At 41.9% G+C, this 17,904-nt stretch overlaps 3 protein-coding genes across 5 annotated transcripts; 2 read left to right on the top strand and 1 right to left on the bottom strand.

Annotated features, from left to right (window-relative positions):
* Window positions 1-612: 612 nt before the first annotated feature.
* On the top strand, window positions 613-11,000 carry ptprc (protein tyrosine phosphatase receptor type C). Of its 3 annotated transcripts, XM_037249950.1 has the most exons (33): window positions 613-767; window positions 857-959; window positions 1,027-1,107; window positions 3,186-3,200; window positions 3,620-3,748; window positions 3,873-3,890; window positions 3,976-4,233; window positions 4,308-4,523; window positions 4,596-4,730; window positions 4,842-4,847; window positions 4,881-5,000; window positions 5,081-5,236; window positions 5,369-5,512; window positions 5,789-5,994; window positions 6,065-6,125; window positions 6,210-6,318; window positions 6,430-6,467; window positions 7,010-7,101; window positions 7,180-7,270; window positions 7,348-7,424; window positions 7,493-7,529; window positions 7,594-7,691; window positions 7,856-7,981; window positions 8,049-8,203; window positions 8,397-8,532; window positions 8,610-8,759; window positions 8,839-8,929; window positions 9,141-9,280; window positions 9,403-9,537; window positions 9,605-9,721; window positions 9,790-9,941; window positions 10,031-10,166; window positions 10,241-11,000. In XM_037249950.1, exons 3-33 carry the CDS (start codon window positions 1,044-1,046, stop codon window positions 10,466-10,468), a joined length of 3,636 nt encoding a protein of 1,211 aa, XP_037105845.1. In that variant the 5' UTR covers window positions 613-767; window positions 857-959; window positions 1,027-1,043; the 3' UTR covers window positions 10,469-11,000. The 3 variants fall into 3 exon arrangements, with proteins under 3 accessions (XP_037105845.1, XP_037105843.1, XP_037105846.1); XM_037249948.1 differs by having other exon boundaries at window positions 613-959; XM_037249951.1 differs by lacking the exon at window positions 4,842-4,847 and having other exon boundaries at window positions 614-959.
* A 546-nt stretch (window positions 11,001-11,546) lies between these two features.
* abhd8b (abhydrolase domain containing 8b) lies at window positions 11,547-14,543 on the bottom strand. The gene is made up of 5 exons (XM_037250331.1): window positions 14,313-14,543; window positions 12,557-13,343; window positions 12,234-12,404; window positions 11,899-12,115; window positions 11,547-11,822 (listed from the first exon to the last, which is right to left on the bottom strand). The coding sequence occupies exons 2-5, from the start codon at window positions 13,339-13,341 to the stop codon at window positions 11,547-11,549; spliced, it is 1,449 nt and encodes a 482-aa protein (XP_037106226.1). The 5' UTR covers window positions 13,342-13,343; window positions 14,313-14,543.
* A 632-nt stretch (window positions 14,544-15,175) lies between these two features.
* Window positions 15,176-17,806, top strand: dda1 (DET1 and DDB1 associated 1). Its single transcript, XM_037249125.1, has 5 exons — window positions 15,176-15,530; window positions 15,788-15,868; window positions 15,958-16,009; window positions 16,229-16,290; window positions 16,370-17,806. Exons 1-5 carry the CDS (start codon window positions 15,522-15,524, stop codon window positions 16,472-16,474), a joined length of 309 nt encoding a protein of 102 aa, XP_037105020.1. The 5' UTR covers window positions 15,176-15,521; the 3' UTR covers window positions 16,475-17,806.
* The last annotated feature ends 98 nt before the right edge of the window (window positions 17,807-17,904 follow it).

Genomic DNA, 17,904 nt, shown 5'->3' with positions numbered 1-17,904 from the left:
TAGTTCTCCCTTTACCGCTCACCGACAATAATAAAATGAAGTAAAATAATCATAATCAAATCAAATAAAAGAAGTCCAACTGTAGTCACTGTCGTAGGAAATTGTCTCAATGCACACTGCTGAGATGAACATGCATGGCGATGAGAGAGGGAAAAAAAAAATCCTCACCCATCTGTTTTCAGTAAACTAAAGTTAATATGAGTTCAGTCAGGGAAAAGAAAAGCCCACAATAAAAGCCATTCATGCAGGAAGAGGAAAAAGGCCTTCTCCAAATTCAAGGCCGCATGTTGAGAAAATAGCAAAGTCGCTATGTGACTTATCATCATTTTCAAACACTGACCATTAGCCTAGATTTGTGGGGGGAAAAAAAAAATTCACCAAATTGTCACATCGGAGCTTTCAACCTGACAGTGATAAAGTTAAAATAAAAAAATCAGACTGCCGCTACAGTTGTAAAATGAGTAAGTTGTATTTGATATTACAAAAAGAAGGTTTGACAGTTTTTTGTCTCCATGTGACGCTAATAAGGACTAGCGGTCAAGTCAGAGGTGTTGTCTCGTGTGTGCGATGAATGAGGGCGGAGTCACAAAGAAGAGGACCTTGAAGATGTTTCACTTCTGTTTGTCTCTTTTGGAATTATTCCGCTGAAAGATTGCATTTCCAACACAGAGCAGGTGAGTCAACGCATCCATCTCCAGTCGAGTTCTACAAAAAGAAATAGATTTAAAAAAACATGTCAAGTGGATTTTTTATTCTTCTTTAGTCAGGTGGGGTTTTTTTCACACACGCTCGATGCGATGACTTCCTGTTCTTGATGACGATGGTGAAATGAAGCTTCCTGTCACCCAACGTTAAGGCAGCTTCGTTCGGCGTGACATTACTCCGGCTTCACTTGAGGCGAGCTTTTCAGTTTCGGGCAACGAGACCAGGAAGCTGCGTCAACAGATAAAACACCAAACGTAAGTGGCTTGAATCATGTCCCTCTTGATGTTGAGTATGAACATCTGCTTTGTTGCTTCCCACTAGGTGACTTGGTGGCACACATGGAAGGTCAGCGTGCTCTCTGGAGCCAGCTGCTGTGGGCTACTGTCATCTCTCTGGCCTCCTGTAAGTCACCATTGCCATTCATTTTGTTCTTTTGCAAACTTGAAGTTGCTTTTTGGGAAAGTGGACGTTGTCGCGAGAGCCGTTTTGGATCCCCCGGTATGAACGAGTGACGTGAGCCCCTCGGGCTATAAAACGTGTTCAATGGTGAGAAAGAGAAGCATTTAACTCAATGTTGTGTTTCTCTTCTGCTTTGTGTGCACGCTAAAAAGGTGATGGAGAGATTTTTTGGGGTTAGGGTTGTTCTGGAAAGATTAATCCCTGGGGACTGTCAGGAGATGAAGGATATACGTACATGCAGGTTTGGGTGTTCATGTGTGTACAATGACTCCATGCTTTGTCAGTGTTTCCAAACTTTTGTTGCGCAAAGGCATTGAATCGGACAAAATCTAGATATACAGGTTATGTATGCACCTTGGAGTGGTAGAGCATTTACAATCTTTTTTTTGCTGCCTCGCACTATAATGTATGATGATATGTTAGATGTATATGTTCAATGACTTATTGACTCATTGAGATGGGGCTGTCCCATCCTGGTGTCATATTTATAAATGACATGGTGTGTCTACCACGTTCACGAGAACGGTGGACAAGTCCTTGGCCCTGGCGCCAAATATGACAATGCGCCCGTTTGCAGTCCCAACACGGCCCCAAAAATGCTATGGTACAAAAATAGAAGCAAAAATAGGGTCTTTTGTGCCAGGTGAGACATTTTTAACCCAGCTGTATCAAAGTTAAGGCCCGAGCCAGATTGGTTCTGCCGTATCATGTTGCTTGCTAAATGGATTTCTTTTCATTTAGACACAAAAACTGTATGAACATTTTATCTTCACCTTCTGTAGAAGGTTGAAGAACAATGTTTCAACACAGAAATGAACTCAATTGTTAAAATGGAGAAATTCCATGGAAGATAGTTGTTGGTTGACTGCTACCAACCAATTTGATACTATCCCGTAGAAATGTAATTAATTCAACATCTAAAATGACTAGACTGCTCCATTTCTATAAGTTGTAACATGTATCAGCTAAATGATTACATTCTACTTTTTTGCTTGTGCTTCTCGAATCAAGTACAAACTTCAAAGTTGACCACTTCCGCGTTGCGTTCTGACTCGTTTCCTGACTGAGCAGAGCAGAGCAGATCGAGCCTAGCAGACAGAAAAACCGACTTGAGGAAAATGTCGAGAAAAAAGGGGAAGCACAAAATGAAGAAGTTTGGTCAGAAATGGCAGACCTCAAGCTGTTTGAGTGTGTTGAAGTCATGGCAACACGTTGGATGGGGACAAACTAGATGAGTGGCAAAATGTCATTTGTGAAGATGTTTGGCGTCGTTTCAAAGCATCTTTTTCTCTCACCGTGCAAGTTTCCACAGACCCCACCCACTTCCACGCTTGGTGGTGAAATGTCAGTGCAGGTTGCAAGCATCACCTAGAAAATGTGGGCGCACTAAACCACATCCTGACTATTGTTAATGTTGGCCTCGCCAACTTGCTTTTATTCTAATTGGCACGCTAAAAGCCGCTAGCCTGTTTGCGGGAATCTTAAGTTGGGGAATGAATGACTTGAGTTCAACTTCATTGTCAAAAGCATTTTACAAAATATATACTTTTTTTTAAAAGTGCCGTTTTTTTAATTACAAAACATAGTGATTAGAGTCATTCTCAATGACTGCATTTTTTTTTTTCTTTTTTGCTGTGTTTTGTGAGTTTAAAGTATTGTCAGTGTTCTTTCTAAAGTGAAAGCAAATGTGGGTGTTGTAAGGCAGGAAATGATGGCTCGCTTTCCGAAACGGAGACCGTGTTGTCTCACGTTGAGCTTATTCTGATCGCTTCTTTTCAGATTAATTTATAAACTTCCACTTGATATTTTAGATGTTTGTTGTGTTGTATTTTGAGGAGCTAAACCCTGACAAACTACAATATTAGACATTCTTACACATTTACCTCCAATGTAAAATATTCAAAAAACAACATTTGAAAGTTTCAATCAAAATTGTATGACTGTATTTGAATTTCTTTCTTTTAAATATGTCAAAAAATGTCAATATTTTGTCCTTTTTTCTTCTCTCATTTTGATTGCAGGTGAAAACATAACAGGTGAGTGACAACTCATCATTACACACAATTGTCATTGGCAAACTTGGCAAAGAGCTTGCTGACTGATGTTTGTTAAAAAATCTGACCCTAAACATTTTAGAAAATGGATGCATTCAATTTTGACAAATAAAATAGCTGTTGATTCTTAACTGCTCCATCCATTTTGAAAAGCGCCTCAAGGCTCGCTCACAGATGTGCTTAGGGTCTTCAATAAACTCTTTTTAGAAAGTGGGGAGGAAGTGGTAGTATGCAAAAAAAAAAAACACGCAAGATCTGTGAGAACATGCAAAGGCCCCACTGAAAGAACTGAGCGCAGAAATTGAACAGAGAGACAGACGAGCTCCACAAATGCATACATTTCACATGATCCAGTCCAAGGAACACTTGAAATATTGTAAACTGTGTTCTCTCTTCTCCAGTTTCTACCCAGACAAATTTCTCAGCGCAAGCCTCAGACGCAATCAACAGTTTCACAACAGTTTCTCCCATTCCCTTCCCTCAGAGCTCTACTGAAGTGACATCTAGAAATGGAGACTCTCTTTCTAAAGGTTTTATCATCGTAATTTCCTCTGAAGCTATGTGTGTGGGTGTAAAATGACTGTGACACTTCTAATACGAATATTTTCATTGTTCTGTGTTCTTTTCCAAACGACATGAATAAATATCGAGCAGCCCCTCCACGAAATCAGTGTAAGTACCAATTTCCTCAAAAAAATTTGAATTTAAAAATATATACGGCTTTATATCCATCCATCTTGTTTTTGTGTCAACGTAGGCTCCTACACCGTAACAGCCATCAAGTACGGCTTGGGATTCATCATCAACGACTCTTCCAACCCCACGTACAAATTCATTTTGACGGAAGATGGTGGCCCGGCGAAAGAAATCTATAATAACGCAACAATGGTCAACATCACGGAACTCAAACCATGCACTGAATATAAGCACCGAGTTCAATATCTTGCTGGTGATGACAAACTTGTCAATTGTAGCTACAGCAATGGTGCTCCGAAAAGCGTGACAGGAAAAATGAGTGAGTCAAACGACCTCAGCCTTTTTCACACAATTAACTTCCCACACAATCTGAGCCTTGCGTGTACATTTTAGGCCAAGATGACATCACTTTTGACAAATGCTCCACTGGTTGTCTTTCGCTCTCCACCGGCTGGGATGTCAGCACGTCTCTACAAGATCGGTCGGAGAAATGTGACAATAAGCCGTGCGTCAAACTGGTCACCAGTGACATTTGCTCTAATCTCACGATAACCTTCACTTGCGCAAGTCCAAACTCCTCCTTGCATCTAACAAAGTTCATCAGTACCGGTACGTTTAACCATGCTACAACTCTCTCCAAAAAACAAAATCCTTATTTCTTGTTTTTCTTTTCTTTGACAGATTTCCTCTCTGGACTTTCAAACAACATACGACAGAATGTTCCCGATCAACTGCCTGCAAATATCACAGCAGAGTTACCTCCTAAATGCACCGATCTCTCCGTTGTTTATTCCTGTCTTGAGGCTGACCGTCAAAGTATGTGTGTAGATATTCTCAGTAGCTTTAGTAAGAAAAGTTTTGATGTTGTGTCACAGGACATTTTTTTTTTTTTTTGCAAACGTAAATAATGAACATTAAATGAGTGAGACGGTTGTGAGACGTTTGATCATTTTTGTGTTTCTGCAGACGTAGCCAAGAACGTGTCTGATCTGGAACCGTACACAAAGTACTTCTGTACCGGTCAGATCCGGGAGCGTGATGTCATCATAGCAAATCTGTCAACGATCACTGTCACGATTAACTGCGGTATGTTGAAACAGGCAATGGGAGAAAACAATTACAAACTACTCGCTGATAAAGGTGGCTGGCTATTTGTGCATCCGCAGATCTTAAAGTCCAAATCGTAAAGAGCAGCCCTACTAATACTTCGGTTACGCTGACATGGACAACAGCCAGTGAGAATTGTCCAGACTTCTTATCCGGACCAAATCGGCTGTCATATAAATGCATATGCTGGGCTGAAATGGGAACACAGCAACCACGTAAGCAAGATGCAGTCTGGTTTTTAGAATAGTCGATGCAAATGTTTCTCTTTTTGTCCAAAAACTTTAAGACTGCCAATTTGCCAATTATTGATGATGTTCATATTTGCTTTTTTTTTCTTTTTTTTTCAGGTATGGCAACCAAACGGAATGAGACACATTGTATGGTTGATCACTTGCAGCCATACACCAATTATGAATGTAGAATCCAACCCATGTACAGCTATCAGGATGTTACACAAGGAATTATTTCTGACTTCACGACTCACATTGGAGGTAATTGTGTTCATTCCATCTCATTTCTGTCTTCCTTTTTTTTTTCTTCTTTTGTAAGTTTCCTTCCAAAATACAAAAGTAATTGAAAACAAAGATATTTCGGCAGACGTGAAAAATGCTATTGAAGCAAACGGCAATTTTCAATCACACTGTACGTAAATGTAATGTAAAACTGTCACTTTTTTTTTTTATTTAATTTTTATTTCCCAAAACTGTTAGCCTAAAGTTAAAAAAAAAATGGTTTTAATAACAAATGATCATTCTTTCTTCCCACAGCTCCAGAGGACATCTATGAACTGGATACAAATGTAAACAACAACTCTATCGAAGTCCAATGTAAACATTCAAAAAGGTTTAATGGACCCAATGGGAAATTCCATGCAGTACTTCATCAGGGTAGTACAGTTGTGAAAACAAGTAATAAGACCAAATGCGCATTCTTTTTCCAAGATCTGAGCTTCTCTACCACCTATAAATTGAAGGTTTGTACTCTACATCCATTCTTAGCAATTTGGACATAATTGCCGTGAAAATGATGCTTTGCTCTTTCAGGTATATGTGTCCAACGGGCTCTTCGAGAGTACCGGCTTGAACAAAACCTTAACAACTCCATGTAGGTCTTTTATATATATATTTAAATGTAATTGCATTAAATAAATGACATTTGTATTTCTCGCTATGTGTTCTTGTTTGGCAGATAATGAAAAAGTCCTTATCGGCTTTCTTCTCTTCCTCATCATTTTCACATCTCTTGCGCTGCTTGTGGTCCTCTACAGAATCTACGTCGTGAAACGTCAAAGATTCCGGTAAACACGTTTTGTCTTTGACTCAGCATTTACCGGAATGTTATAAATAAACGTGAATTTGAACGAAACATTGTAACGGTGCTTGTGTGATCCGGTTGTTTGTGTTTGCAGAGACATGAGTGAAAATATGCTTCTGATCCCCAATGCAAGTGAGTCCGCGGAATATACTAGAAATGTTTTTGAGCCTTTTATTATGTGACATTTAAATTAGTTGAATAGATATTGTATTAAAAAATACAGCTACATAAATACATTCATAAACATCATTTTTGTTTACATACTTTGCATACACTTAAAAAAATAAGGCAAGTTTCTTGTAATTATTTGAAGTCATATTATTTCAAAAGTTCATCTCAATCAATTTGGTGCAATTTTCCAGGAATTAAATTCCAAAAGTGAAATGTTGTATTCTCAGTAAAAGCGCCGAATAGTTTTCAAAGCAGCTCGGGTTTACTGTTTCCACTTATTTAATAACAATTGATTTTTTTTTTTAATTTAAACCCTAACTCAAAACACAGAAAAAGCAGAATGTCAGTTTTATACTAATTATAGTGCACTACCCTACCTCCCATCTACTTCTTATACTTGATGAATGCATCTTGACTCATTGTACTGTCAATATAAATATACATATAAGAAAGCATGGACTTCCTCTTTCAACGTGTTTGTCCAATGCTTTGTTCTTGCGCAGCTTCTGTGGAGCCAATCGAAGCCAACGTCTTGCTGGACTCGTACAAAAGGAAACTAGCTGATGAAGGACGCCTTTTTCTCGATGAGTTTCAGGTTGCTTGCTTTCTCCTTATGGCCGTCTATGGTATATGAGAGGAAGCATGCACTGAACAAGAAATATTCTGCTTTCAGAGCATCCCCAAAATTATTACCCATTACACGGTGAAAGAGGCCAAGAAAAACTACAACATCCCCAAGAATCGTTATGTGGACATCCTACCATGTATGGAGTGGCTCGGTTCCTTCAAGCAAAAAATAAAAAATGCATTGGAGTGTTCAAACATTTGCTCTCTCGACCAGACGATTACAACCGAGTCCAGCTCAGCACAGGAAACGGAGAGGCAGGATGCGACTACATCAACGCCAGCTTCATTGATGTATGCAAACAGTATACTTATACTTATATGTTCAAGCTCCACTTATTGAAATATTTGCTCCTGTGCAGGGCTACAAGGAATCCAAGAAGTACATTGCAGCTCAAGGTACCAGTCGTGCGCTTCTTTGGATTGCCAAGTGTGTTTGTGTCAATGTGTGTGTGCTTTACAGGCCCAAAGGAGGAAACTGTGGTGGACTTTTGGAGGATGATCTGGGAGCAGCGCTCTTCAATCATTGTCATGGTGACACGCTGTGAAGAGGGAAACAAGGTAAGATCATACAACTTGATCATACATATATATATATATTTTTTCTTTTATTATTTATTATAATTTAATTTTTTTAAATATATTTTTTGTATATATTTTTTCTCTCATGATGTCTTTCTGAGGAGGGTACATCTGTTTTGCTCCTTTTCCATGTTGTGCTGCAGAACAAGTGTGTGCAGTACTGGCCTTCTATGAACCGAGAGACGGAGATATTTGAGGAGTTCATCGTCAAGATCAAGTCGGAAAATCACTTCCCCGATTATTCCATCCGCCGTCTTAGCTTGACTAATGTAAGTCGGCGGCGAAAATGTCACTTCCGGATGGCTGCGGTGAGTTGAGTAGCGCCTTTCGTTACAGAGGAGAGAAAACTCTGAGCGAGAGGTGACCCACATCCAGTTCATCAGTTGGCCTGACCACGGCGTCCCCGAGGAGCCGCACCTCCTCCTGAAGCTCAGACGCCGCGTTAACGCCTTCAAAAATGTTTTCAGCGGGCCCATTGTCATCCACTGCAGGTACACCAAATTTGATTTCGACGCTAAAATTCTTTTTATTTGAATTTTCAACATGACAGGCGGAAGATGCATTTATTATTTCCATTGATCAATTGAAAGTCAAGTTTCTCATCCGGGCTACTTCCTCCGTCTGGTTGAATGCATATTGAAGTGATAAGTGAAGCTTGACTAAGATCATTTTATTCTTGCGTAGCGCTGGAGTGGGCAGGACGGGCACCTACATCAGCATCGACGCCATGATCGAGTGTCTCGAGGCCGAGAGCAAAGTGGACATCTATGGATATGTTTTCAAACTCCGCAAACAGAGATGTCTCATGGTTCAAGTGGAGGTAATAAATCAAATTTGACAATTTAGTAGTCACAGGAAAAAAAAGAGAGATATTATAAAACCATGTATTTATTGCAGGCCCAGTACATTCTGATTCACCAAGCCCTGGTGGAGCACAACCAGTTTGGAGAAACAGAAATCGCACTGTCAGAGCTCCATGGTGCCCTGAGCATACTGAAGGAGAACAACTCTGACGGTGAACCAACTTTCCTGGAGGAAGAGTTTCACGTATGGACTGTATAGTTCATCACCAAATAATTCACAGCAGATTTCCTCAAAATTGAAATTGTATTGTCCTGCAATTCAGAGACTTCCCAACTGCTACAATTGGAAGACTTTCAACACCGGGATCACCGAGGACAACAAAAAGAAGAATCGCTGTTCCACTGTCATCCCTTGTAAAAATAACTCATCATCTGGACAAAGGCATTTGGGCACATTGAATGAGGGACAAAAAAACACTCCCCTTATATCAATATTCGACTAAACAACCCAGAACATTCCATTCTCACATTCATTTGTCTCAATGCCTTTGTCTGTCTACATTGGCGTTGTCATTGATGTTGTGAAATCATGTCATGTCTGGTGTGCTAAACTTGCCACCTTCAGATGATTACAACAGAGTGTTGCTGAGGTTGGATGACGGCCTGAGTCAGGATAGCAGCCATGATGAAGAGCACGATGAAACCACAACTGATAGTGAAGAGGAAGAGGAGAACACCAAATACATCAACGCCTCCAACATTCACGTTTGTATTTTTTTTTTCCCCCCCTCAAAAGTTGCAGTGACTACAATTCAATCTATTATTTGGGACTCAATGAGCCGGCAATAGATCGTTTTTTTTTTTGTTTTTTTTTTTGGTGCACACAGGGCTACTGGGGTCCACGCAGCTTTATTGCAACACAGACTCCTCTGAAAAACACCATTGCTGATTTTTGGTCCATGGTTTACCAAAAAAAAGCCTCCACTATTGTCATGCTGTCAGGAGCTAATGATGAAGAAAAGGTACCCAAATATTTATCCGACTAAAACATTTACCGTATCAAATGAATTCATTCTGTCTTGTGGACAGGAGTCTGCGTACTGGGAGAAGGAGAAGAGCACTTATGGGGATATTGAAGTTGAGGTGACATCAAAAGACGCTTGTCCAAATTTGATCAAGCATAACATGCTGATTCGTCATGTCAAGGTACCGCAATGTTCATTTTCTTACGACAAGTCCAGTATCGCTCAATATTTCATTTCTTTGGTCCACAGAGGAAAGACAGTCGCGTCGTGACACACGTCCAGTTCCTGAACTGGCTCGATCGAGAACTACCAGAGACATCTCGAGACTTGACTGACATGATTAAAGAAGTTAAGAATTTTGACCAACCCCAACAAGGTCCTCCAGTCGTGGTCCATTGCAGGTAATCAACAAGACCCTCCGCTAACTCACAAAAGTATCATGCTGTGAAGTGATGACCAAGTTTTGCGTTTGTGTGTGTGTACGCCTCAGCGATGGCTCATCTCGTTGCGGCATTTTCTGCGCTCTGTGGAGGCTGCTCGACAGCGCCGAGACGGAAAAGGTTGTCGACGTTTTCCACGTGGTTCGAACCTTGCGCAAGGAGCGACAGGGCATGATTGCAAGTCTGGTAAGAACTAGGAGTACCAATGGGACGCATTGAAATGGTTTTTCGAAAATAAGACTTTGGTGTGCTTTTGACAGGGCCAGTACCAGTTCTTGTACGATGCACTGGATGGGGTCTATCCAGTCCAGAATGGAGAGGTGAAAGCAGTCCGGCCCACTGATGCCGACTCTGTCCACTTGGTTAATGAAAGCATAACAACAGGCCAGCAAACTGAAGAAAAGGCTGCAGACGTAGCCTCCACTACCGAGATGAGCCAGCAAGGGGCAGCAGAGAGTGAGAGTGATACTGTGCCTGCTCATGCATAGATGGCACGAAGACAAAACGGAGGCTGAAAAATGATCCAGGACGAGTGGTTGCAGGTACATGCGCTTTAATTTGATCTTTCCGTGTGGGACACATATTTTAAACAAAGTCCGATGTCCTATTAGGGGCCTTCGAACCTTCAATTTATTAGGGATCTGTCCAAGCAAATGCATCATCTTTTTATGGATCACACTTCCTTTTTTTTTTTGGAATGCTTTGAATCCTGGGGAAGATGTCACATACCACATCATTTACATTTTTGTACATCACTGCTTCATCTGAAAATGTATTTCAAAAGTTGATACTGTAATTTGTTAGGTGATACAGCATTAGGTACTCAGATATGCTCGGACATGTTTTTTAATAATCTGCTCTAAGTGTTTGGTCTGTACAGTACTTTACACTCAAATTCACTCAAGCTAGTCAAGAGATCGAAGATGAAAAACTCAAAGCTAAATAGTTAAATTAATGATATGAATGTCTTAATATTGTAAAAAAATGAATAAATGCATTAAGATGATGCTTTTAAAATGGGTCATTGTTCTTCATTTAGAAAAAAAAAAAAGCAAATAATTGGGAACTCATTCGAAATTTAAAAACCGTATAATGATAATATTCATCCCAAAAACAAGTACAATGTATAAAAAGTATCATATTAAAAATAATCACATCATCAGAGCTGTATCTATATATTTTTATATGCACAAATGTCTGAAAGTACAAAACGTGTACTGGATAATCAAGTAACGACATGGAAAGATTTGGTACAAAAATACGGTTGCATTTGCTGCATCTCTTTGTACCAACATAACTTACATATTTTCCATCCACAAAACTCTTGTAGAAAAAAAGAGAATGAACTAGACTTTGAAAATACTTCAGGAAGTGTTCAAAATGCTCCACCCAAAAATATGAGCATGCTTCATTTCAAGGCACAACATCTTCACTAGTCACATGACTGGGTCTCCCTTCTTTCTCCTGGACTTTCATGACTCCCAACTTTCAGGACATTTTGGGCTCAAGTCATCTCAGTTCCCGTGGAAGCTTAAGCATCATCATCACTGCTCATGAAATCGTTTCTTATTTGTCCCCCCTGTCAAACTTGACTTGTGCTTCACTTTTTAATGAGGCCTGCAAGGCAGTCGCCGGTCGGACCTTGGCGGGGTTGGCTCCGGTTTTACTGGTGTCGCTTTGGGCTTTGGCAGTCTCTGGCCGGGCTTTGGGCTTTGGAAGTGGGGGCGTTGCAGGCTCCCAGAGGAAGAACTCATGCAGGAGTGTGTTGACAGCCTCTGGACATTCCATCATGACCATATGACTGCCATCTTCCAGGACTTTTAGAAAGCCGATGAGGAGGATCTGACAGATGCAAAAGAAATAGCAGAGATGCAATTAGTCTGTAAAAAAAAAAAGTGACCACCTCGCCTTTAATTACCTCTGCCATTCTCTGGTCCTCTTCAACGGGGACAAACCTGTCATGGATTCCATGAACCAGCAGGACGGGCACAGTAATCTCAGCGTGGTAGACTTCATCCCCCTCGGGCCAATACTGCCCACTCATCATGGCACGCAGCACGAAAGCCGAAACGTTGAAGGCGTTGTTCTCTTTCAGCAAGCGCTTCTCCTTTGCACCCTGATGAGCAAAACCGGCCCTGTGGTGGGTGGGTGGGTGGTTGGTTGGGCACCGACGACAAAGCACACACATTTAGAAAGTTCTCATGTGCGTGACGTGATATATCAAATTCCAACGTTGGTGTTGATGTTCCTTACTTGAGAAAACTCCAGCTGAGCAGCGGAGAGAGGCAGTCGAGCACACATGAAGGCAAGTTGAAGACAGAGAAGAGGCTGGGCTCCAGCGCTGTGGGACCGCCTCCGTTGATCATGACCATCTTGTGGATCTGCTCCGGATACTCGTGCGCCAGGAATGTACAGAATGACACACTGGTGCAAAGAAGAAGATTGAAATGAGCATAAATTGGATCATGGAATTTGGACCCTTCTGCTGGTCTGCTCTACTTTTTACCAACGACTATTATTTTGGTGCTCATCTGTCCTGCCAATAAGAATGAAGCTGCGATATGACCGTTGTTTACCCGTAAGAATGTCCAATGAGAATATTCCTCTTGCGTGCGTATCTCTTGAAGATAAGTCGCATGTCTTCCGCCAGGGCGTAGAAAGTGTACGCGGCGGGTATCGGAGGCGCGGAGCTGCAGCCGTGGCCCGCCAGGTCAGGGGCGATCACCTCATAGCCCAGTCGCGAAAAGAAGTCCAACTGGCTCTTCCAGATATCCAGAGAGCCTCCCACGCCGTGGATGAAGAACAGAGCAACATCCGTATGCGTCCCTTTACACGCCGATATTTTCCTCTGGCAGTCAATCACCACGGTGCGCTTGAGCTTCCGCCTGCGTCGCTTCTGCGACGTTTCGGGCTGCGAAGCGGCGGGCGCGTCCGCCACCGCTCCCGTCTCAGACGTCACGACCTTTCCCGCCGTGACCGAGTCCGACCCGGGAACATCGTCGAGCGGCGAAGCGTCGCCGCAGTGTGTCAGTTCGACCTCGACGGTGCTGTTTGGTTCCGTGTCACCATTTTGGCAGGTTTTCAGCTCCGCGGCCGCCTTGTCGCCGAGGTTCTCGATGAACAACTGCCCGTTGCAGAAGACCGAGATCCTCCTCTTGCAGCTGACGTACCCGACCTGTCCCGCGGGTTGCTCCACCACCGAGCGCTCGGGGATCAGATGTCGAACACGAAGCACCCGGCCCGGTTTCACTTCGACGAACTCGAAACCGTCGATGGGTTCGGACGTCTCGACGGGAACCACGACATTGGTTGACTTTGATGGAAGGCAGCAGAGAAGACCTTCCATAAAGCTTGTCAGCATGGCTGCAATCAAACACACCGGTGAAGATGTTATGTTCATAATGAACTTGGATTTTGCATCCGAAACAACGGTCCTCCACATTCACTTTGCATTATTTACAGTAGTATCATGCAGTAGTAGTATCTGCCCCACCCTCCTCCTCTAGCGTCCTTCATGGCTTCTCCCTTGCTCAGTTGTGATCACATTAAAACACAGCAGCAACCACAAGAGTGTGAGGTGATTACCAGTCATGGCAACAACAGTGCACCATGCAGGCAGGCTCTGTAAGGGTGTGCTCGTGGCATTATCGTGCCTTCCTGTTACTTTCCTCTCTGGCTCCAGGGGATTAGAGTTTGTTTCTAAGTCCACACAACACAATCTGTCACTGTCTGTGGCTTCTCCTGATGTAAACTGTCACACTTGGCCCTCCAAAATAAGCGGTTACTAAATGAAAGAAATGATTTCAAGACTTGTATATAGCCAGAGTAGACAAATGATTTAAAGACACCACGATATAATTGATCCATGTTTATCCTTTGTGGTCGTGGGTGACTGGAGTTTTTCCCAGCTGACTTTGGGCAACCCCTCCATCCATAATTATTCATAAATAGTACATAGATGTGTACATAAATACGTGCATAGAAAACTACGTCTCAAATCGGTGTATAAATGATCAGAATTGACCATTTAAATGTAGGTACCATAATAGAATCAAACAATAATCATGGTAAAGAAAATATCCAGTTGGGTGGTGACTGCTGTACATGTTTCTGTTGCTCATTCATTTCTACTTGTTGACAATTTCTCAACCCCCCAAATTCAGATTTATTTTGATTATAAATATGAAACACCTTTACTATCTTGCCTCGAAACACAAAAGCAAATGTCCGCTGTGTGCCGCGTTAGCAATAGACAGTTGCGCCCCAATTTTATAGGCAGTGAATATTTACTTTCAAGAAAATGTACTTTTAAAAAAATGAAAGAGTTCATACCTTTAATACTTCCGAACTCTGGGGTGAAAAAATACGATTACATTGACGTGTTTTTCTCACGAAGCATCGCGGAATAAGAGAGCTAAATAATCTGTCAGTCAATCCAATAATCTAATTTATCTGGAGCGCAGTCCTCTACATTTGCTCGACGTCCGACGTGTTGTTGTCTACTCTGTTCTCGTTATATTGCTAGAAATCCAGTCTAGAAATATTGTTACCGGAATAATTAACGCGCTTAGAAATAAAAGAACACTTTTAATTTAGTGCTTCGAAAAGCGATAATCTTCTGCTTGCATTCATGGATCGATAGAGCTGCCCTCTACCGACCAAAACAGCACATTGCTGTACAGTGCAAGTGAACATTATTTGTGAAAAGTAGGGGGCGGTATGGCAAAGTTTCATCAATTGTCTAATCATAAATATTTTTTTTACTCCGTATACAATAAAGATTATAATAAAATAGTAATTAAAAAACTACAATTGAGAAAAAAATCCTTAAGGATAAGAAACAAAAACTAAAAATAGCTAAAACAACATTTTAATTAACTAAAACCAAAATGTATTTATTTCGATATTGCGTACAGAAGAAGAAAGGTCCAACAGGCATTTCACAGTTGTAGTTTACTTTACTTTATTCCTGAGTGAACTTGTAGTTTACTTTACTTCACTCCTTAGTGAAATATATATACATGTATGTACATAAATTAATTCATGTTCCGAGCCGCTTATCCTCACGAGGGACCCTTATGACAGTGGCAGTCTTTAGAAATAATAATAAAAAATGTTTGAAATAATAGTCAGTTGTGTAGGACATCCAGGCGCTAGAGGGCGCTACAACAAAAGTAGCATTTTCTTTGACGGCACGAGCGTTTCCGGGGCGCGGTCTGAAGAAGTAGCGATGCCACCGTGCTAGCCTTGGAGCTCTGCTAATTTATTCAATGTCAAACCGGGGTGTTTTTTCGGAGGGGTATAGTTCTAAATGAGACTGAACATAGAATGATAATAGCAATTTGATTGCGAGTTTTATGTTTGTGTGGCCAGTGCCACCCGATAGACGAGCCGTACGGTGTCCTATTCCCTAAGCTAGCTCGGCTATCGGTAGCATAGTCGTAAACACGTCGCCTGCCTGCCTGCTACTCTAGAACGACGTGCACGACGGTGTCTGCAACAAGCTCAGCGGTCGACGTTGGATTTAGTTCGACCACTGTCATGGAAAAGGTATCTACTACCACATACCAATGCAGAGCTGCTGACATTAGCGCCGGGCTCACGTTAACCAACCGGGAGCTGCTCTCGTAGGCTAGATACCGGTACTCTTGTAGTCACGTCATTCTTTTCATCACTGAGGCCAATCTACCGGCATCATCATTATGCCCTCGGCTGTTGTAATGGGAAATTGAAATGATCTTTTGTAATTGATAGTTTGGTTTTGGCCGGATGATCAGATATAAAATGGTCGTTGTCTCTCTCCACAGGCAGATTTCCTTAAAGGGCTTCCCGTCTATAATAAAAGCAACTTCAGCAGGTTCCATGCAGACTCCGTTTGTAAAGCATCTGTAAGTACCCTTTGGTACCGTTTCTCTTTTGCTTCAGAAACCAAAACGTTATTGCTGAATAAACCTTATTGTTTTTCTGTCTTCTGTAGAATCGTAGGCCCTCTGTCTATCTTCCAACACGGGAATACCCTTCAGAACAGAGTGAGTACCTGTCCGTTGGAGAAATATCTTGCATTAAACCCAGAGGGGTTTAGCTTTTTCTAGAGCTGAACGTCTAATCCAAAATACTTATGTAGCTCATTTAAATAGCTGGGGTCAAATGTCATCTTTTTTGTCAGCCACTCTACCTGCATCAACGATGAAGCAACTTTGCTCTCTGTAACTGTGTGATGATGTCGCGTCATTATGTTTTTGCCTCAGTCATTGTAACAGAGAAAACCAACATCCTCCTGCGCTACCTCCATCATCAGTGGGACAAAGAGGTGAGCAGGTTCAGACGGCCAAAACGTCTTCCTTGAGTTGATGCCCCGCGCCATCGCCAACAACCCTTTTGATTTGCAGAATGCAGCAAAGAAACGAGAACAGGAGCAAGGGGAGGGGGACAGCCCGGCGCCTCCGAGAAAGATCGCCAGGACAGACAGCCAAGAAATGAATGAAGACTCTTAAAGTGTATGTGTGCGTGTGTGTGCGCGCGTGTGTCTGTGTGTGCGGGGCATAGGCGATCCAAACGAATCGAAAAAGAAAGGGTGACAGCTTATGGCCGCTCCGCTGCGTGGCGAGGACCTGTACTTCTCCTCAGCGGAGGTCTTCGGTGGTCAGCTCATTGAGGGCTTTACTGAAGAAGGAACGCAAGCCCACTCAGATTTGCAAGCGCTCTCTGAGAACTGAACAGAAGACCGTATTGGGCCGGGCTGTCTGTGCCGTATGTTAGGATACATGTAGTGTATGTTTGTATGCATGCTGAGCTGTGTGTGTAACGTGCTGTACATGTGAGGTAATTGATTCGTCGAAAGTTGGCAAGTGACTTGACAAGTCTATTCTCAAAAGTGTCTCAATTTGACTTCTGGCGTTCTCTTGTGTTTCTTGTTTAAGTACGGCAACGCGCTTCCTGCCTGCCAAAGTGCCCCCCCCCCCCTCCCCCTTCTCAGTTTCACTGCCCACTCTGTAACAGTCATGATGTTTCTCCCCACTCTTGGAAATCCACACAACCAAGAATGCACTGTGAAGAACAGCACAAAATAGAAGCGCCACGCTCGTGTGTCCTTGCAGTGTATCGCTCCCTCATCGTTCGGCTTGGCGTGTTATTTTTTTTTTTATTTTGTAATCGCGACAAATGCCGTTTGCACCTACCATCCAAGTGAGGCTAAGGGGTTGTACAACCGAATGTTGGATTTCCTGGTTTGAGCAAAAGTTACACAGGAAAGAAAGACTGCATTTTGTGTAAATAAATGCCAATTCCATAATTTAACTTAATGTGCATTTGTTATATACATTTATTTAGGTACATTGTAAAAACCTCAGTGCAGAATTGATGTGATCTGGCCTTGCCAGATTTTTTTTTTCTCCCCCCATTATAGCATTTCTGGATTGTTAGCCTTAGAGGCCTTACAACTGGTCGTCAGAGTTTGGATCCTGTTGTCTTCTCGCATCACCTTGGTTTTGGTGACTTAGTAGTTCCACACTGCGAGTTAGAGAGGTTCTGTATTTAGCATGCAGTCCGTATTGCATTTTGTTCCCTCGCTTTCTTTTGATGTCCATTACAATACTGAATAAAGATTTATATATGTATAAAAACAGGTAGTATATGCGATGGGAATGAAATCATGTAGTTTGACACCTCGCGGTATACCCGTTGTCAGTTTCAGGTATCATTTCATTTTATGCTTCAGCTAAGACTGTTTCACAACACCTGAAGCCTTTTCCCTATTTTGCGTGTTAGATCAGATGGATTTTGTTTTCTAGCTTTGCTGAAATAAAACTGGACTGGCACCATTGTTATTGTGTGCTTTTATCAGTTTAAAAAAAGATCAGTCATGCTAAAATGGATGGGTCATTCTATTCAAAACGACAGACACCACAAAATGCATTTTAAATAG

This window comes from Syngnathus acus, chromosome 4 (genome assembly GCF_901709675.1).
Source record: "Syngnathus acus chromosome 4, fSynAcu1.2, whole genome shotgun sequence".
Lineage (NCBI taxonomy): Eukaryota > Metazoa > Chordata > Actinopteri > Syngnathiformes > Syngnathidae > Syngnathus > Syngnathus acus.
This window is presented reverse-complemented; position numbering and strand designations above follow the sequence as displayed.

Coding starts and splice junctions, on each gene's coding strand:
- ptprc (XM_037249950.1), top strand. CDS start 1,044: ATGGAAGGTCAGCGTGCTCTCTGGAGCCAGCTGCTGTGGGCTACTGTC. Junction 7,530..7,593: donor GAAGTACATTGCAGCTCAAG/GTACCAGTCGTG, acceptor TGTGCTTTACAG/GCCCAAAGGAGGAAACTGTG. Junction 10,167..10,240: donor AGGGCATGATTGCAAGTCTG/GTAAGAACTAGG, acceptor TGCTTTTGACAG/GGCCAGTACCAGTTCTTGTA.
- abhd8b (XM_037250331.1), bottom strand. CDS start 13,341: ATGCTGACAAGCTTTATGGAAGGTCTTCTCTGCTGCCTTCCATCAAAG. Junction 12,116..12,233: donor CTCAGCTGGAGTTTTCTCAA/GTAAGGAACATC, acceptor CACCCACCACAG/GGCCGGTTTTGCTCATCAGG. Junction 11,823..11,898: donor AGGACCAGAGAATGGCAGAG/GTAATTAAAGGC, acceptor TGCATCTGTCAG/ATCCTCCTCATCGGCTTTCT.
- dda1 (XM_037249125.1), top strand. Junction 16,010..16,228: donor GGAATACCCTTCAGAACAGA/GTGAGTACCTGT, acceptor TTTTTGCCTCAG/TCATTGTAACAGAGAAAACC. Junction 16,291..16,369: donor ATCATCAGTGGGACAAAGAG/GTGAGCAGGTTC, acceptor TTTGATTTGCAG/AATGCAGCAAAGAAACGAGA.